Source organism: Sinohyriopsis cumingii, chromosome 3 (genome assembly GCF_028554795.1).
Source record: "Sinohyriopsis cumingii isolate HCF-2022 chromosome 3, ASM2855479v2, whole genome shotgun sequence".
NCBI lineage: Eukaryota > Metazoa > Mollusca > Bivalvia > Unionida > Unionidae > Sinohyriopsis > Sinohyriopsis cumingii.
In genome coordinates this window covers 7,073,606-7,093,325 of record NC_142963.1, presented here as the reverse complement: position 1 = coordinate 7,093,325, position 19,720 = coordinate 7,073,606, and the positions used below count along the sequence as shown (strand labels likewise).

The following is a 19,720-nucleotide window of genomic DNA, read 5'->3' as shown; positions in this document are numbered from 1 at the left end:
ATTCACAAACATTTCGTCAAAGAAACATGCATGATATTGGAAAAGGAGCTTCTGGTAAAGCTGAAAAGAGCCAGAAGCAGTTTGCAGGACAATTAAAAGAATACAAAGGGCTGTGTACTGTAAATAGTGTTATATAACTGTACATAGGCATGATGTTTTGCAATGTTTTTAAATGATTTTATCATTCTTCTGGCTTCTGTATGGAATTTTTATTTGCTGAGATAAGTGTCCCAAATTTTTCAGTAGAATCTTCAATTTTTGTCCCTAACTTATTTGGTTGGACATGGGCATCTCTTTATATTAATCATTTCATTTATGCAGGTAGATTAATGATCTTTGTGATGTCTTTGAAATAGAGACAAAAATGTTTGCAGAAACTTTTTGATGATCCAGTGCAATGGATAATTGTTTCCCTTGATGTTCCAGTGCAATAGATAATTGTTTCCCTTGATGATCCAGTGCAATAGATAATTGTTTCCCTTGATGATCCAGTGCAATGGATAATTTTCTAATTTACCTTTACATGTCCAAAAATAGGTATACACACAAATATGTGTATTTTTTGCAGAACCTGCATATTTTAAATAAAAATGCGAGTAAAATTCGGATACTTATTCTGTCAGGACCAATTTATACTTCAGAGATAAATTGGTACTGGCCACAGGGTCATTATAGTACATTGTATTTTTATGCTGTACTGGTCAGAGAGATATTTTAAATGCTTTGCAATTAAAAAGAATGGTAGGACAGAAAAAAAATTCATATAGAGGATTCAAGGAAATTCCTTTTAGCCTGTAGAGCATCAGTGTCTTCAAGTAACATTTCTTACAATATAGTCAGAATTAGAAACACACACACACACACACACACACACACATACACACAGAGGAGGTATTTTAATGGTATTTGCCATTAACAGGTGGACATAACTTAAAGTTGTCTGTAAAATTATTTTCAGAAATTTTGCAACTCCACAAAGCAGAGTTAATCCAGGATGTAGAACAGAAAAAGAAGATAAAAGATCGGTATGAAACAAAAGTTTTGCGCCTTCACAATCGCCTGGAGAAACTGAAGAGAGATTATACAGAATCTAAACATTTGGACTTTTTCCGTAGATACAGTGCCTTGAGGGAGATGATCAAACCAGTAATACGCGATGAAGGACTAAAACCAGAAGACTTTTAGAAATATTGATTTGGGCTTCTTTTTGTTTTATCTTTAAGCTGTACATTTTTTGGGGGGAAGATTTTCATTAAGTTGCATAAGTAATGAAGTAATGGAATGTTTCCTTGTCATTAAAGTAGCAATGGCAATAACTGTAGTGACAACTTAATTTACAATCGTAATTTTGATGGTAAATATTAATAATAAGCAATATATCATTACAGCTTACATGTAAACACATGGTATGATGTGGGTTTGGTAGGCTTTTGTTTTAATTGAAAATTGGTGGTTAATTTAATCTAGTCAGTGTATATGAATTTCATGTTTACAATGGAAATTGAAGTTTTATTGGTGATGCCCAGTATGACAGAAAATTGCCTAGGCATTTAAATATAGAAGTTTCATGTTAACTGTAGTTCCCAGTTGAAATGAACTTGATAATCTTAGGTATATATTTCTTTTTACAAAAGAGCAGTCACTTGATATGTTTTTTTTTTTTTTACAGAAAAACAATGAGTAATTTTATTCTGTGGATATGAGTGTGTGTGCCTTAATAACAGATTTCTCTTTCTTTGAATGTTTTATTTAAAAGACAGTAGGTTGAGGCTACAGTGTGTTAACATTTACTATGGACAGTAGTTTGAGGCTACAGTGTGTTAACATTTACTATGGACAGTAGGTTGAGGCTACAGTGTGTTGACATTTGCTATAGACAGTAGGTTGAGGCTACAGTGTGTTAACATTTACTATAGACAGTAGGTTGAGGCTACAGTGTGTTGACATTTACTGTAGACAGTAGGGTGAGGCTACAGTGTGTTAACATTTACTATGGATAGTAGGTTGAGGCTACAGTGTGTTAACATTTACTATAGACAGTAGGTTGAGGCTAGAGTATTAACATTTACTATAGACAGTAGGTTGAAGCTATAGTGTGTTAACATTTACTAAGGAGGGTGTGTTAACATTTACTATGGATAGTAGGTTGAGGCTACAGTGTGTTAACATTTACTATAGACAGTAGGTTGAGGCTACAGTGTGTTAACATTTACTATAGACAGTAGGTTGAGGCTATAGTGTTAACATTTACTAAGGACAGTAGGTTGAAGCTACAGTGTGTTAACATTTACTATGGATAGTAGGTTGAGGCTACAGTGTGTTAACATTTACTATAGACAGTATGTTGAGGCTACAGTATGTTAACATTTACTATGGATAGTAGGTTGAGGCTACAGTGTGTTAACATTTACTATGTAAAACACAGAAAGGAGAAAGGAATGCTCATGGTGTTACTGTTTTATTGTTCAAAACAAGTCTGCTCTGAACATCCTTAAAGTACAAGGGACTGAGCACACCTCAACCTGCTCTGTAACCTTCACTGGCAAACATGTTCAATCTAGAATCAAACATAAAATCTTCACAATGCTAATTTTCATTGACTGGCTCCACTAAAATACACCTATCATTTTCATTGTTCCCACTGTTAAAACGCAGTCATGTGGACAACGATCTTTTATGTACCAGGATCCAGCTACACCACTCTCTCGATAACTCGCACACAACAAGGTTCACAAACATTGACCGCACTAAAGGCGAGATGCAAGTTACCAAGGGACCTCCAAAAATTGAAAAAAAATTGCTTTTACATTGAGAAAACCGTCCGTGGGTGGGGGGAGCATTGTTAGGGAACTGGGCTGTTTATTGACTGAATCCTCATTTTACAATCACATCGATAATAATTTTGAATAACGCGTTTTTTCTAATGAAGTTGTTCATTATTCTGTTTAAATAACATTTATTTTCAAAATGTCCAACATATGAAAGATCGTTCCAACTGGTTTCAACAACTGTCAATATGTATGTGAAAAAATCTTTGTATTACGTCACTGCATTTTGTTTCTTGATGAGTCTGGTGACCGTAGTGGTGTTTAATATTGTCCTGCCAAACCGGGATTCCCCACAGCAGGGAACTAGACTAACTGTTGCTACACCACCAAACAAGATTCCTTTTTCTCAAAAACATGCGACATTTATTTTGTGAGACAATCATCTACACTGAAACTCAATTTTTGTATTGTTCAGTTAGTACAGTATTGATATCATGATTTCATTGGAATTAATAATGAAACTTCCTATCATCCTTGAGGATATCTGTAAGTGCCAGTTCAAGAATTCTCTGATACTCGCTTGCCCACAATGGTCCTTATCTGTGAAATCAAGCTCTTTATTTTACAAAGTATTTGTTTCGCTTGGCTGCCTTGTTATCTTTGATCACAGTTATGAAGGAGTTGTTTAATTTAAGTTAGTTTATGTTACATACTTAAAAACATTTATAAGTGTTCGATTGATACAATGAAATGAGTTCACCCAACATACGACCGGGGCTGCTAGATTTTAAGTTTGTGGGATTTTCGTGCCTTTTAACTTTTCTTTTATTTCTCCTCCTTTATTTGATTCAAAAGACATAATTAACATGATAATACAAAGGAGGCCAGCTTTTAATTCAGTGCAGCAGTACAGCAAATACTTCAGAAAGTCAGTTATCAAAACATGGTTGGCACTTAATTAGGTTCTCAGAGAAATGCTCGTGGACATAGTTGTTATGGTAGATTGACGAATTTTACGTTTAATTACAAGAAGACACGTATTTATGATGATTACACTTAAAAGGAACTAAAAGATAGAACTAGAACACAAATTTCAATTGATAAAAAGTTATTTAATTTGTATTTATTTATTAAAGTACAGCCTGCACATGGCGTGAGTGACATTTTCATTGATCAAAATTTCCTTACATATTGTTAATTGTGGTGTACTGGGAGTGTTTGAAAAGAAAATGTAAAAAATAAATGACCTATTTTTAAATTTGATATTTCGTTTTGTTTAAAATTTCCAGGTCCTATCTACTGTTTTCGATTATAAAATGAGCGATACATTAAAGTTTCCCTTACCAATTTTGATCCCAATTTTCTTCAAGTTCAATAAATAGGGATCAATTGTTGGTGTGTTTTCTGGTTTAAAAAATGAGATCCATGCCTAACCCCGCATTATAAACGGGTTTGCGAGTTACCAAGGGAGTGGTATTCATGGAATGAATGGCCCATAGATCTTAGATACGAGGACACTGATTTGTAGTGCCATAAAACTTATCTACAGAACAGAACAGACTTGAAGACTTAATAATATTTACTTCCTTAATTATTATCAGCATGGTTTTATTGTGTAATTTTATGGTGTTTATTTTGGCAGTCTTGCCATTGTATATGTTTTTGTGTGTTATCAAATATTGTAAAGCACTTTGAACTTCTAAAGATTAGGTACTGTTCTAGATCCACCTTATTATTATTTGTGCATAATTATTTGTTCAATTCAGTCGCAATGCATTCCCATATATATATTTTGTTTTTTATCTTCTTGCAATCTTATAGGATATAGCATTTTATCAATTCATTCACATGCTCATTGGTATATTCTTTACTCATTCATTGCATCCTCATTTTCAAGGACTCATTTTTGTATGTGGATGAATCTCAGCGAAAGTAACTCATTCTTGACAAGACTAGGTCAGTGTGGCCTAATGTTTGAGCAAGTCATATTTTCATTCATCTATTTGTTATGGCCACAAGATCTTGGACTGTATTCACCTACATTTATGAAAATGAATATGTAGATGTTGCCAGAAAGAGTATAACAACTGTACCAAAATAAGGTCTGGTGACCTAGTTCTCATGCCCGAGTGATTTTTTACATTTTCAGCAAACTGTTCATTATAGTCCATTTGCAGAGTTGTATCTAGGATGTGTGACTGAAAATCCCACTTAAATTGCAAGTTTTGCCACAGGTTTTAAATCTCTGCATCCATAATCAGGTAAAAACTAGGATTGGGTTCCAATTTATTGCCAAGAAATGTTTTACCCATTTTGCTTCAGTACGATTTTCCTATTGTGGATTGATCCCCTCCCTGCCATCATACTATATGCCAGCAGATCGTAATCTACACAGTTTTGTTTTATGGATGAATTTGAATGATCAACATGGACACTAATGATGGTAATGCCAGTGCATTACAGACAATGTATGTTGTGTTGTTGGTGAGTTTTAGTTTCAGTTACACTTTAATATGACAGCAAGCAAGGTTCAGGCATTCACACAATATGCTGTTTCAAAACTTGAGGATGGACAGATGAGTCTGATTAATGGAAAAACAGCCTGGTTATGGTATGGTATTTTTACGGGCAAGTCTGAAAAAATTTGGAAAAACAGAAAATGGACGAGATTTAAAACATAAGTTCAGGAAGGAGAATCTGCATTTTCATTTTCATATTTCAACATCAGTTCTCACTGTTGCTCTGCTTTTTGTTTTAATTATCTGCTTAATTACCTGTTTATGCCCTCTTTAAGAAATCCCAACTACTGTATGTCCAGATTGGCTTCTGCTGTTGTATTTCGATTACGTACTTCACCTTCACTAAACAAGGATGATGGCTTGAAGTACCACCCATCAACACCAGTCTCCTCTTATCACATGACTGTAATAAGTCATGTGATCAACAGTAGTCACTGATGAAGGCATTGTGATATTACCTAAAGTTTTGAATTCTTAAGAGCATGGGAAATTAGTAATGATCATCCATTGACTTGGTGTCAGTCCTCCATGCCAGTCTGTATTTTATTAGCTGTTAAACATCCCATTGACTTGTTACCAATACTCCATACCAGTGTGTATATTGTCAGCTATTGCAGATGTGCTTCAGTTGGTAAGAGGATTCATGTTTACAAGTAAACACCTTGCTTCTGCTTTAGGTTTAATCAACAAACCAGTGGGTTTAAATCAAACTGTGTAATAATTTTCTTATTCCAATCAATGCTTAATATTTGCCTTGTAGTTTTTGTATTAGCAAGATTGGCCAGCTTGGGCTTTGTTAATTAATTCTTGTATGCTGTGTTACATGCAAAGATTGCAGACTGTTTGAATTGTAACATACATCATGCATGCATGTTAAAATACCATTAAGACAAGATGAAATTAAGCATTTAAATTTTCAGTCAGCATAAATTATGTTTGCAGCAATTGTGTAAATGGGTCAAACCATGAATTCTTGTAAGCAACTTAAGAACTGCATTATATCAACAGTGACAGCAGCAACAATAAATTATACATTTAACTTGTACCTTTTTTCAGCTAGTCAAAAATTGGAACTTCTACCTCATTTGTTTGCACACTTTTCTTCATTTTTGTGTGTATCGATTGACAGAAGATATTTCATTCGGACTTGTTATTGCACTTCCATTAGTTAAACAGGACACTTTTCTCTTTCAAATTATTTCTGAAATTTTTTTTTGATTGAGAGGGATTTTTTTTCTTTCCCAGACCTTGGGTAACCATAACGGATGTTGTTCCAAGAACTGGTCAAAAGTTAAGAATAAATTTTGAGTCTTTTATTAAGGAAGGAAAAGGAGTCAAGAATACAAACTGAAAACAATGGCCAGTTAAGAGTAGGATGTCAACTTGATTTAAGTCTTGTGTACTGATGTCTGACATTGGTGCTTTAGAAAAGGTTGAAAATATATTATACGCAATGTCTTTGTAAAAGTGAAATGCCATACTTTTGTTAACATTATGGTAAACATGCATGTAATTTTCACACAGAGAATATGCAAGATATTGTATTTTACCGTCATTATCCTTCTAATCCCATTTAAAGAATTACTGGTAGATCATAAGTCTCAAACTCAAACCACCCTGAGGGCCACATGAAGGCATTTTGATAGCCCAAGGGCTGCACCACCTTTATTGTCTCTCATGACACCTTGTGACACCAATCATTTTGCGGGCCACAGGATACGGCTTGGTGCCGTATTGGGATTGTGTTTGAGACCTTTGCGGTATTTTGATTTATTTTTTATGGTTGTGATGCTTTATTGCCTTTTATGTTCCAGACACAGTTCAGTATATGTATTGTTTGACATTGAGTACAATATATGTATTGTTTGATATAGAGTACAATATATGTATTGTTTGATATAGAGTACAATATATGTATTGTTGATATGGAGTACAATATGTACTGTTGATATGTAGTACAATATATGTATTGTTTGATATAGAGTACAATATATGTATTGTTGATACAGAGTACAATAAATGTATTGTTGATATAGAGTACAATATGTACTGTTGATATGGAGTACAATATATGTATTGTTTGATGTAGAGTATAATATGTATTGTTTGATATAGAGTACAATATGTATTGTTTGATATAGAGTACAACATGTATTGTTGATATGGAGTACAATATGTACTGTTGATATGGAGTACAATATATGTATTGTTTGATATAGAGTACAGTATGTACTGTTGATATGGAGTACAATATATGTATTGTTGATATAGAGTACAGTATGTACTGTTGATATGGAGTACAATATATGTATTGTTGATATAGAGTACGATAAATGTATTGTTGACATGGAGTACAATATGTACTGTTGATACGGAGTACAATATATAATACAGTATATTGTTGATATGGAGTACAATATATACATTGTTGGTATGGAGTTCAGTATATGTATTGTTGATGTAGAGTACAATATATGTATTGTTGCATACATGCCAACCATTACGCTTTTAGTGCAATAATTTTTTCACTAAATTACGCCTTATGCGTAACTATTAGGATTACGCACTTTTGGTATAACCCCCTCCAAAAGAAATTAATAATTTGTTTTCTCATTTTTATTAACATCCCATTAATTCTACAGACCGTATTCTAGAAAAGACTGCTTCTCTGTAACTACGACATAAGAGTACGCTTGTCCGAAGACTTGCATGCACTTTCCTAACAGTTACGTTCTATTTATAGCAGTTACCCTATTTCCAAGAAACATTGCTGGTTTCTCCTTTTGACCTTGGTTTCTATTGATAGCAGTTGTATGGCTTAGTTAGGAGAGAACATACTGGTTTTCTAACTTGTGATCTTTGCTCGCAGATTCTTTGTTATAATTCACATGTGGTACAGAATCAGTCTGTAGGTATTTGGTGCTAAGAGTCAAGTCAGATTTATTCTAGCAGATGAATTAGAAAAAGATGAGAAACTGATTCAGAAATGAATACATGAATTACACAATACAGCATTCCATTCTAGGGCAGCTTCACGCCCCTTGCAGGCTATGTAGAAAGGATTTTAATATTGGTCATGGTGGTAAAACAAAGAAACCTTGAATTAGCTCACTTTACAAACTCCAGTTCTAAGGTAACTTCTTTTTTACAGCAGAACTTAACTGTTGACACGAATTTTATAAATGCAGGGGCGTTATGTATTGAGTTCTTAGTAGAACACAGACTACCCCTAGCTGCAGAAGACTACATTGGTCCTTTGTTCAAATGGGTATTTCCTGATTCCAAAATTGCAGAAAATATGCATGTGCAAAAACAAAATCATGTAATATTGTTTGGTGCTTAGCAGAAGATACTTCACTTAAAATTGCAGAAGCCATGAAAATTGGACTGTTTTAGTATTGCAACAGACAGGAGTAGTGATTATGACAAAAAGTTGTACCCAGTCTGTGTAAGAGACTTTGACAATGAAAAGGGCAAAGTCAGAGTGCTCTTCTTTCATTACCAGAATTAACAGTAGATTCCACTGGAGAAAACATTTTTTTTATTTGCTTGATTATGCTTTGAATAAACATAAGTTTGCAGGACTGTATGGGGTTTTAAGCTGATAATGCGTCAGTGATGACTGGAATTCATAAAGGAGTTGTATTCTATATTTGAAAAATGTCTAAAATGTGTACATAGAGGTTGTCTCTGTCATATGATGCACCAAGCTGCAGGAAAGGCTGCAGATAAATTAGGAGAACTCTTGAAATTGCAAGTTGGCACTGTACCTGACAATGTACTTAATGTGGACAGAGTTGACTTTTTTCATTGTATTTCCCAGCAAAAAGACCCAATAACTGTAAGATATAAATTTCCTCTTCTTTGTCAGGTTATGAAAGGAATATTGGTTCTTTACCATTCTAATGCTGACTGTGAGAGATTGTTCAGTATTGTTAACAAAAATAAAACTGAATTCAGATCCAGGCTCTGTAACCCAGCACTTAGTGCTCTACTGGTGTGCAAAACATTCATAGTCTCAGCTGGGGCAAAGTGTTTTTAAATGCAATATGAGAGTCTGATTCTTTTTAAAGCTCAAAGCGTTATATATGAAAACTTCAAGCAGTCCAGAGGGATAAATAAATAATTTTTTACATATGCTCATTGAATTTTTATCATGTTATTATGTGGATTACTTTTTTTCTGCTCGGATTACTCTTTTTGTCCACTAGGATTACACTTTTTCCTCGCCAGGGGTTGGCATGTATGTTGTTGATATAGAGTACAATATATGTATTGTTGATATAGGGTACAATTTATGTATTGTTTGATCAAGTTATTATATACACTCTGCTACTTTTTTAGGACTCGGAGGAACACATTTCATACCATCTCCATCTTTTGTGATAGTAGTAACTAACTACATTATTTGTTGCATTTTGTTTACTTTGTTCTGCTGTATGCTTTTCGTTGATCCCATTGACTTTTCTGATTTTAATTTTTGTTGATTCCATTATGTTTCATGTTATGGTTATACAAATTTCCTATGTACTGGTATACAGACCAGACCTTGGTGCTTCAGGTAAAAGTGTATTTGAATTTATGCATTTTTTTGGTGTTGTTGGTAAAATCAGTATTTACTGTGGATCTCAAAATCACATAATCATTTCAATATGATGACAACAATATGGCATCACTTAGTCCCTTGGTGCACCATCAAGGTACCTCATAGTGCTATGAATTCTTGGAGTAAAATGACATGGTTGCAACTTCATTCTTTTATTAAATAATGAAAAAGAAAAATTTCTTACATGACTTTAGTAATTATGGTCATTTGAAAGAAATGATAAAGTCAATGAAAAGTATTCAAGATTTTTTGGAATATTTAAAAATTTGTAACCTGCCCGAAACTGACCAGGTAAGCAGGCTTTCTGTTGAAGAAAATTGTGTAGTTCAGAAGTAACAAAGATATCCATTTTTTGAAGTATTGACATGAATCTATGACCCTCACACAGTGTATATTTTATGAGTTTTGTAATGCTCATTCAGCTATTATTTTTTGTGGGGAATAAGTTACAGGGTACTTCTTGCCATACTGTTTTGTAGTGACATTTAATTGGGGATTTTTAGCTATGAGTATTGTTAGAAAATGCACATAAATCTATACATTTTAAAGATAGTTTTAATTGTTAGGATACTAAGATATGTAAAATAGATTGTTTTGGAAAAGTTAAATATTCTAACTTTTTGCCAGTGATTAGGATTGTAGTTGAGTTCCACATACAAATTGTAAATATTCCATAGAATTGAAGAACAATATGAATTAAGAATCTGATTTTTAGAGAATTTTCTTTATTTTTTTTGACAAGGTTTACTTCACTCACATGAATGACATAAATTAACAATTGTCTTATTTATGTCAATTGAATACTTCCTAATATGTCTAAAGAAAGAAGATATGGCAGTCGTTAAAACTATAGTTAATGCTTATTTTAAGACAGTGAATATACTACAAAGTGGGTTAAATATTAAACGTAACATGCTGTAATCATTACATGATGCCTCATGTCAAAATTAATGCTTTTTAGAAAATTGTAGTCTCCATGTAAACTCTAGCTTTAACATTGATTATGAAGTTTAACCAAATTTGCCATGAAGCTTCAGCAAAACTGGCTGAGATGGGTTCAATAGTAAGCATGTTCTATGCTTATTTCTTGGAGTTATGGCCCTTTAATCATTTTAGCATAGGCATTGATGATGCACAAGCATGTAAGCACTCTAGCTTCAACATTTATTATAAACTTGTAACAAAATCCATCTTCAAGCTTCATTTCAAGAACTCAGATGCATTTGATGAGCAAATCCTTAGCATATTTCTGAAAATTTTAAAACTTGATTGTGTTGGCATTGGCATGGTTGATGAATTTTGAAACTTGATCGCATTGGCATTGGCATTGCTGATAAACAGTCTTGTGAACACTTACCAGCATATATTTATTTATTATTCGATTTCAACCTAAGCCTTTGCAGCTTTATTGCAAGAAGAGCAGATGAGTTAAAGGATGAGCACATGTTGCATACATTTCTTTGAGTTATGGCCCCTGATTATCCTAGTATAGGCATTACTAATTCACAGTCCCTAGCTTAAACATTGTAACTTTTTAGCAAACAGGTACAAAATCTGTTTCTAATATCATCTCTAAAATGGTTGGACCAGGTTGGATTAAACTTGGTAGGAATATTTGTAAGGATCTGCTTTTTGGGTGGTTCTCTGCTAATGGTAAGGTTCAGACAGCAACCTTATGAAATACCTATTTTCATTTTCTCACAGAATTGCTGAGCCAATTTACATCATATTCAGAAGGAATGCTTCCTTCAGTATGCTTTATCAAAATTGTGTCTTGGCTGGCTCCCCTAACATTGATGTGACTTTGTTTGCAATCAGGTGGAAACCCCATTTTCAACTTGTGCAGAGCAGGTGAGGAGTTATCTTTGCTAGCCAAGGTTCGGATAACCCTATCTACACCTTGGCAGATTGAACAGCTATATTGGTGTATTGTCCTAGAGACATCTATTGGATATCATGTGTTGCCTCACTTAGTATATAATGCCAAATAACCAATAGCGTTGTGCATTGTACATCTGCCAAAAACAGTGGTTGCAGTTGACCTAAAAAGGATTCTTTGGAAGTTTAACATCGAAAGTATGACTGTGTACCAGAGGGAAGCCATTACAGGTGTATTTGAGTGAAAGGTATTTGTGCAAACATGGACAGACACTGGAAAATTGCTTATTTGTCAGTCCATTCAATTTGTGTGCCCCTCTTGTCTCGATCATGTAGGAATAGTGTTAAAATTTGAACAACTTAATTTTGTTTGGATGCGGTGGCTTGCTGCTGCATCCAACGAATTTAACAGACCCGAAACTCAAAAATATCAGCTTGATATGCCAAGGTGTAGATAGGGTTATCGGAACCTTGGCTAGCAAAGATGCTGAGGAGTATGAGAGTCTGACAGTTGAGCAATATCATAACCACTTTGGTCTCTTGCTTTTGTTTTCAATCATTTTAGCTATGGAACTTCATATTTATGAAGATCTTAGATGATATCAATATGATGAAAGGTTCTGGTCATATTTTATAAATGTATTGCTTGTAAATGACAAAGTTCTACACTTAGTTTCCATCCTTCGGTGTTTAGTTGGTGAGAAAGCTTGTGAATAGCTAACAGTGGATCATTGGTTCTTTTCCTATCAAGTATACTGCCGACACTGTTTAGTTGATCATGTGCTGAAAAATGGTGCTAAATCCCACAAAACCAAACCACTGTTCCCACTGATTTGAACTGTAGCACCTACTCCATTGTCGCCACTGTAATTTTAAATGTAGTACCTACTCCATTGTCCCCACTGTAATTTTAAATGTAGTACCTACTCCATTGTCCCCACTGTAATTTTAAATGTAGTACCTACTCCATTGTCCCCTCTGTAATTTTAAATGTAGTACTTACTCCATTGTCCCCTCTGTAATTTTAAATGTAGTACCTACTCCATTGTCCCCACTGTAATTTTAAATGTAGCACCTACTCCATTGTCCCCACTGTAATTTTAAATGTAGTACCTACTCCATTGTCCCCTCTGTAATTTTAAATGTAGTACCTACTCCATTGTCCCGTCTGTAATTTTAAATGTAGTACCTACTCCATTGTCCCCACTGTAATTTTAAATGTAGTACCTACTCCATTGTCCCCTCTGTAATTTTAAATGTAGTACCTACTCCATTGTCCCCAATGTAATTTTAAATGTACCTACTCCATTGTCCCCACTGTAATTTTAAATGTAGTACCTACTCCATTGTCCCCACTGTAATTTTAAATGTAGTACCTACCTTATTGTCCAGAATATGCCTTCGCATTATGCTTAAACATTTTTTTAATTAGGTGTCCCTGTTCAAGGCAGCATATTTATGTACCATATATGATATATTTTAAGTTGGGCTGCAAACAATATAGACCCAGATCTGCATTCATAGTCTGCATTCGCAGATCTGGGTCTGTGCAGTTTGAAGCTGGACTATAAACAGTTATAAACAATTATGCATGGTATATGTGTATTGGATTAACTACATATCAACATAATCCTGGCTGTATAGTGCCATGTGACAAAAGCAATAAGAGATAAAGAGAAAGGAAACTTAAGTGATACTTGAGGATAGGCTAGGAGAGATTTTGGTGCATTTTTACTGCTGACAATAATGATTAGTCCAAAGATTTGATTTTGTAATTCATTTTTACTGCTGACAATAATTGGTAGTCCAAAGATTTGATTTTGTAGTTTATTTAGAATTTGTTTATGCTTTAATATACACATAGTAATGGTAGCTGTTTTCAATGCAGTATATTACATGTTATGGTTTTATAACACAACATCATAATTATTTCCAGCATATTTTCTGGGTTTGGGATCTTATATTTCATATTGTTTTAATACATTTACAGGCCCTGAAATGCTGGTATGAATTTTCTGTTATATATAAATTATATTGAGATATATTTAAGATTTATTCAGTTGCATATTGCATAAACTATAGTCAACAATTTTGATGTCCAGCTTCCTCCATAATGTGCTTTAATCATGGTAGTTTCTCCTGTAAAGGTTTAAATAGCATAAATATTTGCTGCTTGGCTGGGGTTTGTAATCAAATAACACTTGCTCACTCTGTAAATTATGCTAACTCATTAGTTATATTTTCAATTAGTTCTTTTGATTACATGATACAGTGTACACTTTTCATGAACTGCCTAAGCAAATTTACAACATGGTTTCAAATTGACAACCTGATTCAAATCAAATCTCCATTGTCCTACATGAAGATCTGACAGTGAATGCTTAGGCATCATATTCTGGTGACCTTATGTTATTATGATAATCACTAATTTTATCAGCCAGTCAGATAAAGGCTAACACTTGTATTTGGAGACTGAGCAGTATGGCTGAAGAGTATCGATGTGTGCCAAATGATTTGATTCACTTTCAAATTTCTGAAAGCTGCATTTCCATTGGCTAATTCAAAGGTCACCAGAACTTGACTCATAAGCGGTCGCTGTCAGATCTATATGCGATTTCACTTAGATTGCTGAATTGATATGGTGTATTGAAAAGATTATAGATTTGTCATGCCTGGCTTTACAGGTCATGGTTTTGCTTCTTACTCAGGGTAGGAATTATATAGCTTGGAGCAAAAACATTCCACTTTTTTTGTTTCTTTGGTGATATACATTATGTAAGGCTCAAATTTGGATGGAATTTGAAATAATTTATTTTTAATTATCAACTGCTGTATCCAGAATAGCAATATAATCACTAAGATTTAAGAATTAGCTAATTATTGGCTGATCTATATAACGTATATGCTTTTTTATAAGACAAGAACACCTGCAAACAAAATTAACTCTAATCTGCTATCACATTTAGTGCTTGCAGATCATGGTCTTTTATTTGTTTTACTGATTACTTTTAACAGACAGATCAAGATCTGCCATAGTATTATGCTATGGCAGTTCTAGGTCTGTGCAATTTACAGTTGGACTGACTTATAAAGGAGTATATATGGTATTTGTATAGTTCCACTAATGTTAAGCATGCTATTGATACAAGTGGTGTCTAATTTTTAATTATGATATCAATTATATATGGATATTTTTTTTAAAAATTACTATGTACATTCATTTTTTCCCTTCAATTTTATAAGAACATTTTAATTTCATGGACATCAATTTTTTTTTGGAGGAGTGCTTAGTAAATGGCTATTCTGTGTATAATGTAGCCAAACTGCATGGAAAGAACATATATTAAGCATATCATATCAGAACATTTGAGTCTGTAATGTAAATTTTAAAAAATTCTTGAAAAAAAAGATATTAACAAAAACTTTTCTAAAATTCTGCATACATTTCTTTTTGTGATGAGATCAAACTACTGATACACAGTGTAAACACTACTGACAATTTTAAATTTGTAGAAATATTGATACACAGTGTAAACACTACTGACAATTTTAAATTTGTAGAAATATTGATACACAGTGTAAACACTACTGACAATTTAAAATTTATAGAAATATTGATACACAGTGTAAACACTACTGACAATTTAAAATTTATAGAAATATTGATACACAGGGTAAACACTACTGACAATTTAAAATTTATAGAAATATTGATACACAGGGTACACACTACTGACAGTTTAAAATTTGTAGAAATATTGATACACAGTGTAAACACTACTGACAATTTTAAATTTGTAGAAATATTGATACACAGTGTAAACACTACTGACAATTTTAAATTTGTAAAATTATTTATCATCTGTTTAAATAATACATTATTTTTTAATACATTATTTTTAAAGCTATTAACCCCAAAATAAAAATAAAACTGTAAATCTCTCAAATTAAAATATTTTTTCCAACCCAGGAATTGTATGTTGTTGAAACTGACTAAAATTTAATGGTGCTAAAAGATTGCCATTTACAGTATTTGTTATTTTGAAGATTTCCAGCAAATTTCCCAAAGTTGACACACTGGCACATTCTGTATGACTTTAGATCATGATATGATATCCTAGCACATTTTGTACAGTGTTTTGATCCTGCTATCCTAGCACATTTTGCACAATGTTTTGATCCTGCTATCCTAGCACATTTTGCACAGTGTTTTGATCCTGCTATCCTAGCACATTTTGTACAGTGTTTTGATCCTGCTATCCTAGCACATTTTGTACAGTGTTTTGATCCTGATATCTTAGCACATTTTGTACAGTGTTTTGATCCTGATATGATACTCTTCACAGTGTTTTTTTTTTGTTGCTGGAAGGACAATGCCACAATGCTGTAAGTTGGATGGTAAAATGCCACCAATAGAAAACTGTGTACTTTGAAAACTGCATGTCAGTCTGCATTTTCATTGATCATTTCTCTGCAAGGCTTTAGTGCTGAAGGTGAAGATTGTACTTAATACATGTATGTGGGAGGAAAACATGAGAAATTCTCCACAGGCAGAGATGGGCATAGGTCTGATGACATTACAAGGTCCAACATCACAATACAGTGATAACATTAAAATGTAATGCATCAGAGCTGCCATATACTGTCTGGTTTTTGTCTCTTTGTTTGGATCTCAATATCTGATTAGAGAAGGACAGAGAAGATGGACAAAGGTAACCCAGAGTTAAAAACAGCTTTATGGCAGTTATATATTCTGAGAGTATAAGCTGTGAGAGTGTCTGACATGATATGCTGTCATGTAAGGTACCCCTGTTAAGTTCCTGATATATTGTGCTGTCACATAAGGTACAGCTATTTAGATTCTGATATATGCTAACCATGATATATTGTGCTGTCACATAAGGTACAGCTATTTAGATTCTGATATATGCTAACCATGATATATTGCTGATTATTTTGGGTACATTATATATGGAAAAATATAAGTTACAGTCTACAAGCTTTTTATGCCTAAAGTTTGTATATTCAGTCATCCCTCACTACAATGCTATTCAGGGTAGCCATGAATGTTTCTAGAGTGTTATAGGTGAGACTGCCGTACATTGTGGTTTGTAGTGTTATAGGCAAGGCTGTCTTTTATTTGGGTTTCTAATGTTTTAGACTAGGATGGCTTATATTGCTTATAGTGATATAAGCAAGGCTGCCTTATATTGGGGTTTATGGAGTTATAGACGAGAAAATTTCAGTTAACCAGTCTAATTGGATCCATGACAATGCCAGTATTGTATCAAATACTGTGTTATACACGGGTGGTTTATAGTGAGATCCATGACTGTGCCCATGTAATATCAAATACAGTGTGATACTGAGCGATCTATGACTTATACTAATGTGCTTTATTGTGAGATCTATGGCTATGACTGTATTGTATGAAAGTCAGTGTTATATAGAGGAGCTTCATTGTGAGATCTATGACCATGACTGTCTTGTATCAAATAAAGTGTTATATAGAGGAGCAATATAGTGAGGGATCATTATACTTGCATTAGTTCGGATTGTTCAACCTGTTGCCCGGTAATGGTGCTTTTCACTTTAATTTTCTTTATACAAATGCATTTAATAAAATTGTTACACAAAATGAGTGATTAGTTTTTATTTCATCTTTGTGTTAATAGTATGACCATTACCGATTTTTTTAAATATAATTTCTTTTTGTTAAGAAGATCATTATAAATACAATTTTCCACATAATTACCATCGACTTAATTGATGTAACTTAATTTTTGCAGAGAGAAAAAACTTTAACATTGATATCTATAACTTAATTTTTGACAGAAGACGCTTTGACATTGATATCTATAACTTAATTTTTGCACAGAGAAGAGGCTTTGACATTGATATCTATAACTTAATTTTTGCACAGAGAAGAGGCTTTGACATTGATATCTATAACTTAATTTTGGACAGAGAAGAGGCTTTGACATTGATATCTATAACTTAATTTTTGCACAGAGAAGAGGCTTTAACATTGATATCTATAACTTAATGTTTGACAGAGAAGAGGCTTGGACATTGATATCTATAACTTAATGTTTGACAGAGAAGAGGCTTGGACATTGATATCTATAACTTAATTTTTGACAGAGAAGAGGCTTTGACATTGATATCTATAACTTAATTTTTGCACAGAGAAGAGGCTTTGACATTGATATCTATAACTTAATTTTGGACAGAGAAGAGGCTTTGACATTAATATCTATAGCTTAATTTTTGCACGGAGAAGAGGCTTTAACATTGATATCTATAACTTAATGTTTGACAGAGAAGAGGCTTGGACATTGATATCTATAACTTAATTTTTGACAGAGAAGAGGCTTTGACATTGATATCTATAACTTAATTTTTGACAGAGAAGAGGCTTTAACACATATCTATAACCTAATGTTTGACAGAGAAGAGGCTTTAACACTGATATTTATAACCTCATGTTTGACAGAGAAGAGGCTTTAACACTGATATCTATAACTTAATTTTTGCACAGAAAAGAAGCTTTGACATTGATATCTATAACTTAATTTTTGACATAGAAGAGGCTTTGACATTAATATCTATAACTTAATTTTGCACAGAGAAGAGGCTTTGACATTGATATCTATAACTTAATTTTTGCACAGAGAAGAGGCTTTGACATTTATATCTATAACTTAATTTTTGACAGAGAAGAGGCTTTAACATTGATATCTATAATTTAATTTTTGCACAGAGAAGAGGCTTTGACATTGATGTCTATAACTTAATTTTTGACAGAGAAGAGGCTTTGACATTGATATCTATAACAATTTTTGCACAGAGAAGAGGCTTTGACATTGATGCCTATAACTTAATTTTTGACAGAGAAGAGGCTTTAACATTGATATCTATAACTTAATTTTTGCACAGAGAAGTGGCTTTAAGATTGATATCTCTGTGCCAACCTTTACACACATTGTTAAGAAATTCTTAGTTTCTGTCTTCGTTATTAACTTCTATAACAAAGAAAAAAGTATGAGACAAAAATGAGGTCTGTTTTGCACCTCACTACCTACATATGTAATGTTGACACCAATATGAGGTCTGTTTTGCACCTCACTACCTACATATGAAATGTAGACACCAATATGAGGTCTGTTGTGCACATCACTGCCTACATATGTAATGTTGACACCAATGAGGTCTGTTTTGCACATCACTACCTACATATGTAATTGGGACACCAATATAAGGTCTGTTTTGCACCTCACTACCTCCATATGAAATGTAGACACTAATATGAGGTCTGTTTTGCACCTCACTACCTCCATATGAAATTTAGACACCTCCATATGAAATGTAGACACTAATATGAGGTCTGTTTTGAACCTCACTACCTACATGTGTAATGTTGACACCAATATGAGGTTTGTTTTGAACCTCACTAACTACGTAAGTAATGTAGACACCAATTTATATCTGGATACAAAGAAGAAAAATAGGGTGCTGTTTTGGTGGATGCTGAAAAGAAAAATGTGTCCATACAATGCATATATCTGACAAAACTGTAACTGAAGAAGGCTTGCTTTAAGTACAGGAACAAAGTTATAAATCAGATGGGGTCATATTGCACGTGTTGTAATAAAAATGTTGAAAATAAGACTTTAATTTGGTTTCCATAAAAAGTAAAGTCTCAAAAGAAAATTAAAATTTTAAGTCCATCAATATTCATTGAGCAGAAACAAAATTTGTGATGGAATGGACATGTATAGGGGATGCTATCTATACCCTCCACAGAATATGATTAGAATATTATAAAAAAATAATTCTACCAGAATGTATTATATCCAATTAACCATGGCAACTACTTCATAACAGCCCATGACTAAAATTTAAACATGAAGCTTTTGTTAAAAGTAGTAAAGCACTAATAAGGCAAA

General features: G+C 33.3%; 1 protein-coding gene across 2 annotated transcripts in view; it reads left to right on the top strand.

Annotated features, from left to right (window-relative positions):
• The window catches only part of LOC149802425 (uncharacterized), a 45,571-nt gene extending 28,159 nt beyond the window's left edge, over positions 1–17,412 (top strand). The window contains exons 4-5 of one of the 2 annotated variants that reach the window (XR_016420030.1): positions 959–16,616; positions 16,675–17,412. Coding sequence is in view for 1 of the 2 variants with exons in the window: in XM_089951635.1 (XP_089807761.1) it covers positions 959–1,185 (227 nt within the window). In the remaining variant the exon portion in view is untranslated. Of the gene's footprint in view, positions 1–958 lie in introns of both variants that reach the window. The other variant, XM_089951635.1, reaches the window with a different exon arrangement.
• Positions 17,413–19,720: the final 2,308 nt, after the last annotated feature.